A 16,564-nucleotide genomic window follows, 5' to 3' on the forward strand; every position below is an offset into this window, starting at 1 on the left:
CTGGAACCTTGTCTGAGTTCAGAAAATACCATGGATTAACAGCAGACCTATATCAGCTCTGCACTCTATGAGGCAGCAGCCCAATCCATCAGCCATAAGAGCAGAAACCACCAAGACTGGTTTGACGATAATTCAGATACCATCCACAACTTGCTTAAGGACCTGCACAAAGCACACCGGGCAACTTTAGATAACCCTTCATCCATCAGCGTCAGACAGCACTAGCAGGCAGCTCGGAAGAAAGTGCAAAAGACAACACAGTACGGGTCATACAAAATGAGTGGTGGACTGAAAAGGCACATGAAATACAGTCCTTTGTCAATAATAATGACATGCATAGTTCTTACAATGCTGTCAAAACCATCTACGGCCCAATAAATCGATGCGTTACTCCCCTGAAAACAGCAGATGGTCTAACACTTCTGAAGAATCAGAATACCATTCTGCTGAGGTGGGCTGAGCATTTTAACACCCTGCTTAATCAGGAATCTGATGCAGACCCCACCATCCTGGAAGAACTGCCTGAACTTCCTCCTATCCATGACCTCAGTCTACCACCAATCTTCCAGGAGGTTCTATCAGCTGTCCATTCCCTTAAGAACAATAAGTCCCCTGGCAGTGACAATATCCCTGCTGAGTTACTGAAGAACGGAGGGTACATGTGTATGCGCATCCTCTACCAGTACATCACCAAGGCCTAGACTGATGAGAACATCCCACAGCAATGGAGAAATGCAAACATCGTTGTCATTTATAGAACAAGGGAGACAAGGCCATCTGCAGCAATAGTAGGGGCATTTCACTCCTTTCTGTTGCTGGAAAGGTCCTGGCTAAGGTGATGCTTCAGAGGCTCATCAGCAACATCAGTGAATCAATGATGCCTGCTGCCTCTGTTTTCGTGGATGGTTGCAAAGAAAAAGCATTTCAGGATGTATATTGTATACATTTCTCTGATGTGAAAGGGATAGATAAGATAGAAGTAGGAAAGTTGTTTCCATTGGTAGGTGAGACTAGAACTAGGGGACATTGCCTCAAGATTCAGGTGAGAAGATTTAGGATGGAGATGAGGAGAAACTGTTTTTCCCAGAGAGTGGTGAATCTGTGGAATTCTCTGCCCAGGGAAGCAGTTGTGGCTTCCTCACTAAATTATATTTAAGAAACAGTCAGTTAGGTTTTTACATAGTAAGGGAATTAAGGGTTATGGGGAAAAGGCAGGTAGATAGAGCCGAGTTTATAGGCAGATAACCCACGATCTTATTGAATGGCGGAGCAGGCTCAATGGGCCGGATGGCCTACTCCTGCTCCTATTTCTTATGTTCTTATATACCTTTGAAATCAGAGTTGACAAAGGCATGGCATAAACATGATGTAGACACAATGTAGAGGCAACGGAAACACAGTGTAATCAATATAGACATGACATACTGTAGATACAACATAGATATGATGTAGACACAACGTAGTTGAAGAATTTTAAGATTTTAAGGGAAACATCAGGTTTGGTGAATACCATTCTATCTTTGCAACTGTTACAGCTCATCCTGAGAATCAGGATGGCGAAGGAATCGAAGCTGGTCACCAACAATAATTCTCTCCTAATCTCTCCAAGGCTAAGATTAGCTCAGAGATGATCCCAGTATAAATAACAAAACAAGGCTTCTCTCTGTAAACATTTCCAATACTCTCCCTCCTCCCAGAACCTCAGAACAAGCACAAATCTTGCTAAAATTTCTAAAGCCGCTGTCTGCCTTTTCAGTTAAAACATCAGAAATTCTTATCATCATTTCTCTGCAAATTTTGGCCAATCCCAGAACAGCAACTACATAGAGTTGTAAACCCAGGCCTTGTACTCACAGTGGCTCTGCTCTGTCCTCCAGTGAACGGAACGTGCACAACATGATTGCAGTTTGCACTCAGCTGAGGAAAGCTCGGATTCCACACTCGATACTGAACCTGCCAAGGTTTTATATTTAGCTGCGTGCCTCTGTCAGAATGTAGAGATCGTTTGCTATCTGTTTACAGAGCCATCAAAACCTACAACTTTTCCCATGTGCCGAGCTATGGTCCTGGGATGAAATGTTACATGATTAGTTGTTATTTATTTACAGCTGATCAAGAGATATTAAAAAATGTAACAACAGATTCAAAGGTTAACTGAGATGGCACCAATTGAGATTAAAGCTTAATCCAAACTCAATATACGCCAGCACTCTGTGCTCCATCACGTTATTTCATTGCTCCCAGTCACTAACAATCCAAATCAATAGACAATAGACAGTAGGTGCAGGAGTAGGCCCTTCGGCCCTTCTAGCCAGCACCGCCATTCACTGTGATCATGGCTGATCATACACAATCAGTACCCCGTTCCTGCCCTCTCCCCATATCCCTTGACCACACTATCTATAAGAGCTCTATCTAACTCTCTCTTGAATGCATCCAGAGACTTGGCCTCCACTGCCTTCTGGGGCAGAGCATTCCACATATCCACCACTCTCTGGGTGAAAAAGTTTTTACGCATCTCAGTTCTAAATGGCCTACCCCTTATTCTTAAACTGTGGCCTCTAGTTCTGGACTCAACCATCAGCGGGAACATGCTTCCTGCCTCCAGTGTGTCCAATCCCTTAATAATCTTATATGTTTCAATCAGATCCCCTCTCATCCTTCTAAATTCCAGTGTATACAAGCCCAGTCGCTCCAATCTTTCAACATATGACAGTCCCGCCATTCCAGGAATTAACCTTGTGAACCTACGCTGCACTCCCTCAATAGCAAGAATGTCCTTCCTCAAACTTGGAGACCAAAACTGCACACAATACTCCAGGTGGGGTCTCACCAGGGCCCTGTACAGCTGCAGAAGGACCTCTTTACTCCTAAACTCAATTCCTCTTGTTATAAAGGCCAGCATGCCATTAGCTTTCTTCACTGCCTGCTGTACCTGCATGCTTGCTTTCATTGACTGATGTACAAGAACACCTAGATCTCGTTGTACTTCCCCTTCTCCTAACTTGACTCCATTTAGATAGTAATCTGCCTTCCTGTTCTTGCCACCAAAGTGGATAACCTCACATTTATCCACATTAAACTGCATCTGCCATACATTGGCCCACTCACCCAACCTGTTCAAGTCACCCTGCATTCTCATAACATCTTCCTGACATTTCACACTGCCACCCAGCTTTGTGTCATCAGCAAATTTGCTAATGTTACTTTTAATCCCTTCTTCTAAATCATTAATGTATATTGTAAACAGCTGCGGTCCCAGCACCGAACCTTGCGGTACCCCACCGGTCACAGCCTGCCATTCCGAAAGGGACCCGTTAATCGCTACACTTTGTTTCCTGTCAGCCAGCCAATTTTCAGTCCATGTCAGTACTCTGCCCCCAATACCATGTGCCCTAATTTTGCCCGCTAATCTCCTATGTGAGACTTTATCAAAAGCTTTCTGGAAGTCCAGGTACACTATATCCACTGGCTCTCCCTTGCTCATAGATAACACCTGAATGTAAAAAAGTTACCCCTCCCCATTCCTATTAAATCTCTCCCCTCTCAGCTTAAACCTGTGCCCTCTAGTTTTAGATTCCCCAACCCTGGGATAAAGACTGTGCATTCACCCTATATCTATATCCTAGATTTGATACACCTCTGAAATTCCCCAGGCTGTCATCTCTATTAGATAGGATGCACTTTGGGAGACCAAATACTGAAAGGTAAATGATAAAGTCCTTGGGAGCACCAACGTACAGACAACCTTTGGAGTGGAGGGGAGGTGGGGGGGGGGGGGGGGAAGAGGTCACCCTGAACACAATATTCCAGTCACAGCCTCACCTAGACTGAAGTCCAATGTGCCAAAAAAACCTTCTTTACCTACCTCCACTTTCTTACTCTGGCAACTCACCTTTTTTCCCCCAGTCCTAATGAAGGGTCTCAGCCCAGACTGTACTGTTTTCCATAGATGCTGCCTGGTCTGCTGAGTTCCTCCAGCATTTTGTGTGTGATGCTTGGATTTCCAACATCTGCAGATTTTCTCTTGTTTCTGATTTTACCACACTGTACTTGTGACTTCTCTTTCAGGGATCTATGTACCTTAAAGCAGAGGGACATTGGAGTACAACACTCCCCAGGGGCCTACCATTCACTCTGGAAGTGAACCTGGATTGGACCTTCTCAAATGCAACACCAAGTTCTTATCCAAATTAAACTCAGCCCATTCACCCAGCTGATCCGGATAAACCAGAACTTTTTGATAACCTTCACTATCCACTATACCACTAATTTAGTGTCAACTTTTGAGGGGTGATTGATAAGTTTGTGGCCTAAGGTAGAAGGAGTCAATTTTAGAAAACTTAGCACATTCATTTTTCAACATAGTTCCCTCCTACATTTACACACTTAGTCCAGCAGTGTTGGAGCACGCGGATCTTGGACTTCCAGGAAGTGTCCACAGTATGGGCGATTGATACATTCGTGGCCTAAGGTAGAAGGAGATGAGTTATACAGCTCTCTTTACATGTACATGCAGTTCAACTCTGAGTGATTATGCAGAAACTTTGATGTTAATAACTCATCTCCTTCTACCTTAGGCCACAAACTTATCAATCACCCCGATGAGTTATTAACTTCAAACTTTCTGCATAATCACTCAGCGCGTGTGCGGGACCATCCCCCAGTGAGGGTTAGCGAGGTTCAGTGTGCGTGCGGGACCGTCTCCTCAGTGAGGGTCAGTGTGCGTGTGGGACCGTCCCCCCCAGTGACGGTCGGTGTGCGTGTGGGACCGTCCCCCCTCAGTGAGGGTCAGTGTGAGTGCGGGACTGTCCCCCAGTGAGGGTCAGTGTGCGTGTGGGACTGTCTCCTCAGTGAGGGTCAGTGTGCGTGCGGGACCATCCCCCAGTGAGGGTCGGTGTGTGTGTGGGACCGTCTCCCAGTAAGGAAACATCCCACCGAGGTGCTGTCGGATCGGTGAGGGTCAGTGTGCGTGCGGGACTGTCTCCTCAGTGAGGGTCAGTGTGAGTGGGACCGTCCCCCCCAGTGAGGGTCAGTGTGAGTGGGACCGTCCCCCAGTGTGTCAGTGTGTGTGTGGGACCGTCTCCCAGTAAGGAAACATCCCACCGAGGTGCTGTCGGATCGGTGAGTGTAGGTGTTCCGGAATCACGCCTCTTACCTGTACCTTGAATAACGGATTGATAAGCCGCTGTTTCTGGACTCTCATCCCCAGAATGAAGTGTCGCCGCTTCCCCTTGGTCTCTGTCCAGCACAGGTCTCTGCCCCTTATCCGTCATCGGTCACCGTCTCGTGTCCATTCCCTCTGTCCGTCAGTCCATCGTTGGTCACTGGTCACCGGCCACCGGCCACCGCCCCCTGCCAGCCAGTGGTCCACGGCTCCTGTCCATCAGGGGTGCCCCATCCCATTTCCTCCCGTACCGTCACCGTACCCCACCAACCGTTTAGATGTCCTCGCTAATTAATCTAATCGATCTCTAGTATTCGGCCGTTCGCCCACGTCCCTCCCCAGCATCCATGCCGCGACTGCCAGCTCAGTATCCCGTTCTGGACCTGACCCCGTCCCGGCGCCTGGCTCCATCCTTGTGACAAACCTCGCCAATCAAGCATAGAGCGTTGTAAATCCAAGCAATAGTCACAAGATGCTGGAGGAACTCAGCAGGCCAGGCCGTCCGCGAAAAGGGTCTCGGCCCGAAACGTCGACTCCATAAATGCTGCTGCTGACGGGCTGAGTTCCTCCAGCATCTTGTGAGCGTCACTCAAACCCGGAGCCTGGCCCTGGCCCCGCCCCCAGCAGCACCTCCCGCCCTTGGCTCCGCCCCTGACCCTGACCCCGCCCTCCGTCCCATTATTGGCGGGAGGCCGGACTGTACTACTAATCCCCGTTTGGAGGGAAGATGATCAGTTCCCGACTCAAGGACCGAATGTTAGGGGGCCCAGGAACGGGGCTCAGCTAGCTGGAGGGGAGAGAATAGCGAACGATCTGAAAAGGGATACCGTGGGGTGGCTGCGTAGAGCAGCTGGAAAGCGGCTCGTTTGTTGTCGGAACAGGATTACCCCCTCTCTGGAGGGTGGTGAGTCTGGTTTAGGTTATCGCAGATGGGCCGAGTGGCGTCAGGACACGCCTGGTAACGGCTCCACGAAGCGGTGAGCAGAGCGAGTCTGTGCCGCACCACCTTGCCCACCCCCCCCCCCCGACAGACTGAGATCCGCCGTCCTATTCTGTCACACTCTCCGATATATCCTCCTTTCATCCACCCCCTCACCGACTTCCCACTTCACCCTCTCAAACCCCTCCCCTTCACCCTCTCAAACCCCTCCCCTTCACCCTCTCAAACCCCTCCCCTTCACCCTCTCAAACACCCCCTTCACCCTCTCAAACCCCTCCCCTCACCCACTCAAACCCCTCCCCTTCACCCTCTCAAACCCCTCCCCCTCCCCCTCACCCTCTCAAACCCCCTCGTCACCCTCTCAATCCCCCTTCACCCTCTCAAACACCCCACTTCACCCTCTCAAACCCCTTCGTCACCCTCTCAATCCCCCACCCTCTCAAACACCCCATTTCACCCTCTCAAACCCCTCCCCTTCACCCTCTCAAACCCCTCCCCTTCACCCTCTCAAACCCCTCCCCTTCACCCTCACAAATCCCCCTTCACCCTCTCAAACACCTTCCCTTCACCCTCTCAAACCCCTCCCCCTCACCCACTCAAAACCCTCCCCTTCACCCTCTCAAACCCCCTTCACCCTCTCAAACACCCCACTTCACCCTCTCAAACCCCTCCCCTTCACCCTCACAAACCCCCTCGTCACCCTCTCAATCCCCCTTCACCCTCTCAAACACCCCACTTCACCCTCTCAAACACCTCCCCCTTCACCCTCTCAAACCCCCTCGTCACCCTCTCAAACCCCTCCCCCTTCACCCTCTCAAACCCCCTCGTCACCCTCTCAAACCCTTCCCCTTCACCCTCTCAAACTCCCTTATCACCCTCTCAAACCCTCCCCCTCACCCTCTCAAACCCCTCCCCTTCACCCTCTCAAACTACCTCGTCACCCTCTCAAACCCCTCCCCTTCACCCTCTCAAACCCCTCCCCTTCACCCACTCAAACCCCTCCCCCTCACCCACTCAAACCCCTCCCCCTTCACCCTCACAAACCCCCTCGTCACCCTCTCAATCCCCCTTCACCCTCTCAAACACCCCACTTCACCCTCTCAAACCCCTCCCCCTCACCCTCACAAACCCCTCCCCCTCACCCTCTCAAACCCCTCCCCTTCACCCTCTCAAACCCCCTTCACCCTCTCAAACACCCCACTTCACCCTCTCAAACCCCTCCCCTTCACCCTCACAAACCCCCTCGTCACCCTCTCAATCCCCCTTCACCCTCTCAAACACCCCACTTCACCCTCTCAAACCCCTCCCCTTCACACTCTCAAACCCCCTCATCACCCTCTCAAACACCCCCTTCACCCTCTCAAACACCTCCCCCTTCACCCTCTCAAACCCCCTCGTCACCCTCTCAAACCCCTCCCCCTTCACCCTCTCAAACCCCCTCGTCACCCTCTCCTGCCATCTTCCCTCTCTCCTTTATCTTTTCCCTTTCCCTCCCCCTGTCCCACACCCTGCTCTCCCCTCCCTTTCACCCCTGTCTGAAACTCCACACATTGTCCCCTCAATCACACCTGATGCCTCCCACCATCTTTTCGCATCTCTGTCACTCGCTTCTAACTTAGTTCCATGGAGAATCTACCAGGAAGCTCTCCTGAAGGGTTTCCTGTCATTCTGACTAGCTGGAGATGAGGTGTGTTGGGATGGGTGAGGGTAACTAGGATGGAGAGGTAAGGGTGTGTGGGTTGGGAGTTACATTTCTCCCCCTCTCCCCAATCTCACCCTTTGGAAACACCAGCCTCTGTGCTCAAGTGAACATCTACAAATGTTTTTCATACTTTTAGCTGCTGCTCCCCTGTCTGTCCAGGTATCACTCAGTCACCAAGCGCTCTGTCCTGCCTTTTTTTTTACACTGTTGGTTTGTCCCTTATCTCTGGTCTTTATGGTGTCACATTGCTCCTTAAATGTGTGAATGATTCATTATTGAATTGTGACCTGGATCTGACCCAATAGTTTCTTGGGAAAGTTGTCTCATCACACAGTCAACATTCCCTGGATCTCAGGAGCAGTTTGACATTTCCTCCCCTTCTGATTGCAGTTACAGAAATGTACCAGCACCCCTGGGCCATTTACCAATTGAACCCTGCCGTCTCTTGTCTGTCCAACCAAACTAATCTAATCTGAATTCCCCCAGGTAGATTTAGGACACTGTCACAGGAAGGAATCCAGGTCAGACTCCAGAGAGTCACTACACTGCAGAGTTTCCTATCCCAGTGAATGTGGATATGAAATCTCCCGTTAAACCACCTTGCCTTTCAGATTCTAATTCAGATATAACCATCACATGGACACGCAAACACAGTGAAATATGCCACTTGCAATATGACCAGCACAAGCTGGGGGCAGCCTGCAAATTTCGGCTCCAACACAGCACGTCCACAATGTTCAGCAGAACACCTCGAAATAGAACATGAGGCTTGAATTGGCTTGCGGACTGAGCTACTCTCCGTACCCACCACCCACACTATCTGCACAAATTACCCATCAACCAGCACCTGGCAGGGATTCAGGAGTAAGCAGGAACATCTGACAGGTTAGTCAGGGAGAAGCCAGCTTGCCAGATTCAGGAGGAAGAATATTGTTTCCCCTGTGGTTCAGGTGTGGCCCATCCCTCTTGTACAGGTCACACCTGGCCCAGAAGAGGTCCAAATCCCTGCCCCTACACCAAGTCTTAAGCTGCACATTCATGGGCTATATCCTTCTCATTCTGCCCTCAATAGTGGGAGGCACTGGGGGGGAAATCTGGAGATTACTGGCCACTACCCACCCTCGAATACCCGCTTGTTAACTCTCCCCTCAAACAGTTGCAGAGATTTACAAGATTACATATCATCAGTTGCCTACATGCAACTATCAATGTGGATGTTGTAGCAGGCTTGATGGACTGGCATTGGTGTGGACCAAGTTGGCAATACTGTGTGCACCAGACACCTCTCCCTACAGCTTACCCCCTCTGTACCACTCTGTGCTTGGTGATGTTTGCCCATGTCACCCACAGCAACCCCACCAAACAAGCTATACCCCCTATAATGAAAGACCAGCCCTTCCTCGTCTTCTGGAACATTCCGACTGAGAAATGCAGCACTCACCGAGGGGTTGACCTCCACCTGGGTGACTATGGGATCGTGACAAATAAAAATGAAGTCTTTATGGGAGAGAACATCACCATATTTTATATTGGACAATTGGGCAAGTATCCCTACTACATGGGTGACGAACCAGTTAATGGGGGCTGTCCCCAGAATGCCAGTCTGAAGGAGCACAGCAGAGCGATGAGGGTTGATGTACAGAGGTATTTATCCAGGAACTACAGGGGCCTGGCTGTTATTGACTGGGAAGAATGGCGACCCTTCTACTGGAGGAACTGGGGCTCCAAAATCATCTACAGGAACAAGTCACAGGACATTGTCCGGGCCCGGCACCCAGAAAGCTCTTTCAAGCAGATAGAGAAGCAAGCCCAGGTGGAGTTTGACAAGGCCGCAAGGCTCTTCCTCAGCAGCACCCTGAAACTGGGCCAGCAGCTGAGACCTGCGGCACTCTGGGGCTACTACCTCTTCCCTGACTGTTACAACTACCATTACGGGCATGAATATGCCGAGTACGATGGCCGCTGTCCCGCAGTCGAGATTAAACGCAACAATGATCTGGGCTGGTTGTGGGCACAGAGTAATGCTCTTTTCCCGTCCGTCTACGTGGAGGAACAGTTAAAGTCTTGCAAACGAGTGAAGCTCTATGCCAGATACCGAGTGACAGAGGCCATGCGAGTAGCACTGATGTCAGGCTCCAAGTACGCACGGCCTGTCTTCGTATACACCCGCTCGCACTACGTTGAAACCCTCAAACCTCTGACACAGGTGGGTGCATCCGGATAGGAACTGGATTTGGAACTGCTTTTTTGTTGTTACGTGTACAGTGAAACCTATGAATGTCAAAGATAAAAGCTATGAGGGGCATGAGGGAGAATCTCACTGGGAGGGGTGGTGAGGGAGTCGCACACTGTGGGAGGGGCGGTGAGGGAGTCGCACACTGTGGGAGGGGTGGTGAGGGGGACTCTCACTGTGGGAGGGGTGGTGAGGGAGTCGCACACTGTGGGAGGGGTGGTGAGGGAGTCGCACACTGTGGGAGGGGCAGTGAGGGAGCAATCCCCAATGTGGCAGGTTTAGTCCAGCTGAAGCTTCTCAGAGAAGGAAGCCAACACTCAAAACCAGTTTCTCTACACCTAAAAACCTATTCACCTCCAACTCTCCCAGCTTGAACACAGATCAGTACAGCACTTGGGGCTCCACAGTGTTTTTAGTGAACACAATACCAAATTAAACTAATCCCATGTGCCAGCACAAGGTCCATATCTGTCCATTCCCTGGTCCTGTGCCTATCTAGCAACCTCTTAAACATATTGGTTGTGTTTGCCTCCACCATCTCCCCAAGCAGCAGATTCCAGGCACTCACCAAACTCTATAAAATCAAAAAAAATTCCTCACACATGCCCCTTGAAATCTTCCTTTCTCACCTTAAATCCATGCCATTTCCATCCTGAGAAAATGACTGTCCACCTTATCTGAGCCTCTCATACCTTTATAAAATTCTCTCAGATCTCCCTTCAGCCTCTGACACTCCCAAAAAAAATCCAAGTTTGTCCAACCTCTCCTTATTCCTAATGCTTTCTAATCCAGGCAGCATCATGGTGAACCTCCTCTGCACCCTTTCCAAAGCTTCCACACCCTTCCTGTAATCAGGTGATCAGAACTGCACACAATAATTCTGCCTACAGAGATGTAGCATGAGTTCTTGACATAGTCATTGTTGCAAATGATGGGGAGCACATGGTACACCTTCTGTACCACCCTTTCAGTAGTTATGGACTTGCACCCCAAGATCACTCTGTACATCAATGCTGTTAAGGGTATTGTCCTTTACTGTACACTTTCTCTTATATCTATCCCCTCAAGGTGCAACATCTCACACTTTCCAGGATTAAGCTCCTTCTGCCATCTCTCCGCCCATATCTGTAACTGATCTATATCCTACTGTATCATTTGATGTCCTTCTTCACTGTCCACGACTCCACCAATGTATGAAGGATCATTAACTGTTTCTTCTCTCTACTGATATTGCCTGACATGCTGAGTGCTTCCAGCATTCCCACATTTTTTTTTAATTTTTTTATTAGTTTTTCAAAACATTTTACAAAATTAAAAACCCCAAATCCCAATGAGGAGCATTAATACAGAGCAAGGTTAAGCATACAATAACAATATGCTACAAAGGAAGAGAATTTAATAAAAAAGCACCTAAATTAAAGACAAGTGAGCTTAGTGTCCTCCCCAAACCCCACAACACAAGAAAAAAACAACAATTCCAGACCAACCACCACACAATATAGAGAGTATAAGTCCGGACAGTCAAACTCCCAGACTGTGAATACACTTAGCAACAGAGGATAATAATGCCTACTACCAGAAAAAAAAAGGGAGCTGAAAGCAAGGGACCGAAAAGAAAAAAAACCCTAGTCAAGAGGAAGGTTATGAAAGTACTCGATAAAAGGCCCCCAGACCTTATGGAACTTTAAATCCGAATTGAGAACTGAATAATGAATTTTTTCGAGGTCCAAGCAGGCCATAATGTCGTTAAGCCATTGCGCATGAGTGGGCGGGGCAACATCTCTCCATCTAAGGAGGATCAAGCGTCTCGCCAGGAGAGAGGCAAAGGATAGTATTTGGCATTTGGTCGGACCCAGACATAAATCTGTCTCGCCCCAAAAACCGAACAGAGCAATTAAGGGGTTAGGTTCTAGGTGCTGATTCAGAATACCCGATAATGTAGTGAAGACATCTTTCCAGAATTTCTCCAAGCTAGGACAGAACCAGTACATATGGATGAGAGAGGACTAATGCCAGGGTAGAATCGAGATAGTTTGGATTTAGACATATGGGCTCTATGAACAATCTTAAACTGTAAGAGACAATGGTGAGCACAAAGAGAGGTTGAGTTAACCGATTTGAGAACTGAGTCCCAGCTCTCCTCAGATAAGGAGATATTTAAATCCTGCTCCCAGGCCATTTTAATTTTATCCACAGGGGCCCGTCGTAAGGCTGCTAGCTTATCTTGGATAATTGAAATTAAACCTTTACCTAGTGGATTAATGGAAAGAAATAGGTCCATAGCATTTTTCGCAGGCATTTCAGGAAAGTTAGGAATTAAAGGAGCAGTAAAGTGTCGGATTTGGAGATATCTGAAAAAGTGAGCGTTAGGCAGGTTGAACTTAACAGAGAGCTGTTGAAAAGAAGCGAAGCGATTATCAATGAAGAGATCTTCAAAATGTCTAATGCCCTTCCTGTACCAAACATGGAATGCTGAATCGAACGTGGTAGGTAAAAAAAGGTGATTATGTGCGACAGAGCTAGAAACGGAAAACCCCTGGAAACCATAGCATTTCCTGAACTGAGCCCATATACGCAAAGTGTGTCTAACCAGAGGATTAGCTATTGATCTGGGCAGACTGCTAGGGAGTGCAGAGCCAAGAAGTGCAGATATAGATACTTCTTTAGTGGAGCTCAACTCCATTGCCACCCAGTTAGGGCACTCAGGTTGACCGTGGAAGAAAGACCAGAAGGCAGCACAACGTATATTAGCTGCCCAGTAATATAAGCGAAAGTTAGGTAAAGCCATGCCACCCTCTTTTTTAGATTTTTGGAGGTGGATTTTATTAATTCTAGAGCGCTTATTCTGCCACAGATATGACAAAATAAGAGTCTAAGGAATCAAAAAAAGATTTAGGAATAAAAATTGGGATAGATTGAAATAAGTATAAAAATTTGGGGAGAACATTTTGACAACATTGATACGACCTACCAAGGACATAGATAGAGGTGACCATTGTACCAGACTCTGTTTTGTAGCATATAAAAGATTGACAAAGTTTTCACGAAAGAGATCTTTAAACTTCCTTGTGAGCATTCCCACATTTTATTTACACATTTATCCTACATTTTATCTCTCTTTTGCCAGTGTGTCCAGAGAACCCATGAGTGGAGCTATTCAAATGGAGTTCTGTAGGTTTTTAAATTCCTCCCTCCACTATGCCATCTAAGCTCCTTTCTCCTGAGAACAAAGCCAGCCTCTTTTCTTTACATTGTCCCTGCGGACCGTGTTAATGAAGGGTTCGACGGCATCGTTCCAACCACTCCCAGAACACTTCCTGCGGATCAGTCCCCACCCGGGAACTGCTGACCTTGATTTCCTGTTGACAGGATTAGCCCACATCCCGTTAGCTCGCTCACTCCCTCATCTTCTGGATGGCTATTGTTAATCATTCATCTCTCTCCCCCTCCCCCAATCACCCTCTCCCCATCACCTGCTGCAGGCTCTCCCATCCCACTCCTTTCCCTGCAGCCCCACCCCCATCGCCCTTCCCTCCTCATCTGTTGCCTTGTGTTACAGATTGATCTGATACACACCATTGGAGAGATTGCAGCCTTGGGGGCGAGTGGAGTAGTTCTCTGGGGGTCTATCGACTTCTCCAGAACCACGGTAGGGAGCACGGTCTTTCACTCATTTCCCTTACATATTCACACTGGCGTGCATCACACCTAATTGCACCCAACTTCCTTTACAGACACAATGGCATGCTTCACACACTTGATCAGACTCACTTCCCTTACACATTCTTACTTACCTTACACACTCACAATGGTGTGCCTCAAAAACCTCTTCACCCTCACTTCCCTTACACACTCTCACTGACAAGCTTCACACACCTGATCACTCTTACTTCCCTTACACACTCACACTGGCATACTTCACACACCTGTGTGGTGTAATGACCCATTGTTTTGTGGTGACATCATTGGGGATGCCCTAGGATGTTGGCCAGTACCTCAAACGAACAGTGGAGCTGTAGATGGGTTTTGGGGGTTTACACCGTGAAATGTGTGGGCAGTCACTGACAAACCAGGGTCACCGAGTTCTGCTACATCACTGCACAGAAATGCCCCGAGAGTCCAAAACCAGACAGCATTGAGTTGCAGAGAGCGTGGAGGAAATTTATGAGGACATTGCTGGAATTTGAGGGACTGTGCAGAGAAAAGCCACAACTTTTTCACCCAGAGGGCAGTGGGTATATGGAATGGGCTGCCAGAGGAAGTAGTTGAAGCAGGTACATGAACAGCATTTAAGAGATACAAGGAACTGGGACAAGCACCTTGGTGGGCTGAAGGGTATTTCTGTGCTGAGTGATTGCTTTCCTGTTGTGCCCGTTTAGGACCTCATCAGAAGCCATTGCTGTGATCTATCACATGACTGCACTGAATGATACCTTCCTGCTGCCGGCCTCAGTGGATCTGTGAGCTGGACTTGGTGGGTTTGGTCAGGAAGGTCTCGATGGCTTGCTAACTAAATGAGAAAGGAGCTGACGGCGAACCAGCCAGGGTTGAGTGTTGCCAAGTCAAGTTGATGTTGTTGTCACGGTGAGGTACAGATATTGGAATTAGTTTATTATTGTTATATGTACTGAGATACAGTGAAAGACTTGTCTTGCATACTGTTCTTTCAAATCAGATCATTACACATTGAGGTAGAACAAGGGAAAACAGTCACAGTGCAGAATAAAGTGTTCTAGCTACAGAGAAAGTGTGTAGGTGATGTACAGTAAATCTGTGGAAGTTTGTTAGAGTGTTCAGTGACAAGCCTAGTCTCCTTAGACTTCTCAGAAAGTTGAGGTACTGGCCCACCTTTATCATGATTGCATCTGTGTGTTGGGCCCAGGACAGGTAACCCGAGATATTAACGCACAGGAATTAGAAGGTGCTGACATTCTGTGTCCTGTCTCTATGCAGGAAAACTGCCAGAGTGTGAAGGATAATCTGAAAAACATCCTGGGCCCCTACATTTTGAATGTGACAATGGCCGCCCGTTTATGCAGTCACATGCTGTGCAGGAAACATGGGAGATGTTACCGCAAGTGGCCCGAGGATGATGCCTTCTTACACCTGAGTCACAAGTCCTTCCACATGGTGACCCGGGAAAGAATCTATGTTAAAGGCCGTCTCAAGTTCTCGGACCAGAGGTGGATTCGAGCCCACTTCCACTGTCAGTGCTACAAGGGCTGGAGTGGTTTACGATGCAGCCACTTTGAGGATAGCTCAGTGGCACCTCGTAGTGAACAGTCTGTCTTCACCATGGCTTTTCTCCCACTGCTGATGCTGATCCAGTTCCTCTGCTGACAGGAGCCATCTTTCCCAAAATGAAGACAACTTCCTGAAAGTTATTAAGTTGACTGGCATTGTTAATTCTACATGATTGTTGTTGCTGTTACACACAAAGCTATAGAATCAGGCCATTTGGTCCATTTAGTCCATGCCAGTCTATTAAGCTGTCTAGTCCCATTGACCTGCACCAGGACCATAGCCCTCCATACCCCTCCCATCCATGTACCTATTCAAACTTCACTTAAATTTGAAATCAAGCCCGCATCCACCAGTTCTACTGGCAGCTCATTCCACACTCTCATCACCTTCTAAGTGAAGAAATTACCCCTCAGGTTCCCCTTCAATATCTCACCTTTCACCCTTAACCCATAACCTGTAGTTGTAGTTTCATCCAACCTCAGTGGAAATAGCCTGCTTGCATTTACCTTATCTATACCCCTGATTCAGGGTGTTTCAGGTCTCAATGCTTTTAAATGAGGTCCCTGCCTCCACCTCCCCACTGGACAGAGAGTTCCAGATTCCAGCCACTTACTCATGTGAAAATAGCTCCCCCCCCCCCCCATTCCCTCCCTCTCGCTTTAACCTGTGTCCTCATGTCATCCACTCACACCATAGGGAAAATATTTTTACTACCTCACTATCCAGTCCTACCTTCCCACACCTCTATTGGGTCCTCCAGAGAAGACAAACTCAGCCTCTCCAGCAGGCAACATCCTAGTGAGTATTTTCTGCATCTCCTCCATTGATTGAGTTATAATCACTGTTCCCAATTGCCTGACCTGGCCTACTTCTCAATAACGGTCTAGAACAGCCCCTTCCCTAATTGGATTATCTAGATACTGTGCCAAGAAACCCACCTTGCAACTTCTGCCCCACCTACGTCTCTTGCATAATGGAAATCTGGACCACCTATGGAGAAAATGAAGTTACTGACAACACAAACTGAAGCTTTTACATCTTTCCATAACCTGAGACAGATCTGTTCCTCCATCTCCCACTGACAATTGGGAGGCCAAGCTTGTTACCCCATCATAGTGACTGAATCATTCTTAATCCTGAGTTCTCCCCGAACTTTCTCAGTGGATGAGCCCCTGCATGCAGCGGATAGGAAGGGTTTAGAGCAGGGGTTCCCAACCTGGGGTCCGCTGACCCCTCAGTTAATGATAGGGGTATATGGCGTAACAGAGGTCGGGAACC

General features: G+C 48.3%; 1 protein-coding gene across 2 annotated transcripts; it reads left to right on the forward strand.

Annotated features, from left to right (window-relative positions):
- Window positions 1–4,682: 4,682 nt before the first annotated feature.
- On the forward strand, window positions 4,683–15,826 carry LOC140741681 (hyaluronidase-like). 2 transcript variants are annotated; one of them, XM_073071951.1, is made up of 4 exons: window positions 4,683–5,124; window positions 8,966–10,015; window positions 13,602–13,691; window positions 14,996–15,826. In XM_073071951.1, exons 2-4 carry the CDS (start codon window positions 9,041–9,043, stop codon window positions 15,380–15,382), a joined length of 1,452 nt encoding a protein of 483 aa, XP_072928052.1. In that variant the 5' UTR covers window positions 4,683–5,124; window positions 8,966–9,040; the 3' UTR covers window positions 15,383–15,826. The 2 variants fall into 2 exon arrangements, with proteins under 2 accessions (XP_072928052.1, XP_072928054.1); XM_073071953.1 differs by lacking the exon at window positions 13,602–13,691.
- The last annotated feature ends 738 nt before the right edge of the window (window positions 15,827–16,564 follow it).

Source organism: Hemitrygon akajei, chromosome 19, assembly GCF_048418815.1.
Source record: "Hemitrygon akajei chromosome 19, sHemAka1.3, whole genome shotgun sequence".
In the NCBI taxonomy this organism is placed as follows: Eukaryota; Metazoa; Chordata; class Chondrichthyes; order Myliobatiformes; family Dasyatidae; genus Hemitrygon; species Hemitrygon akajei.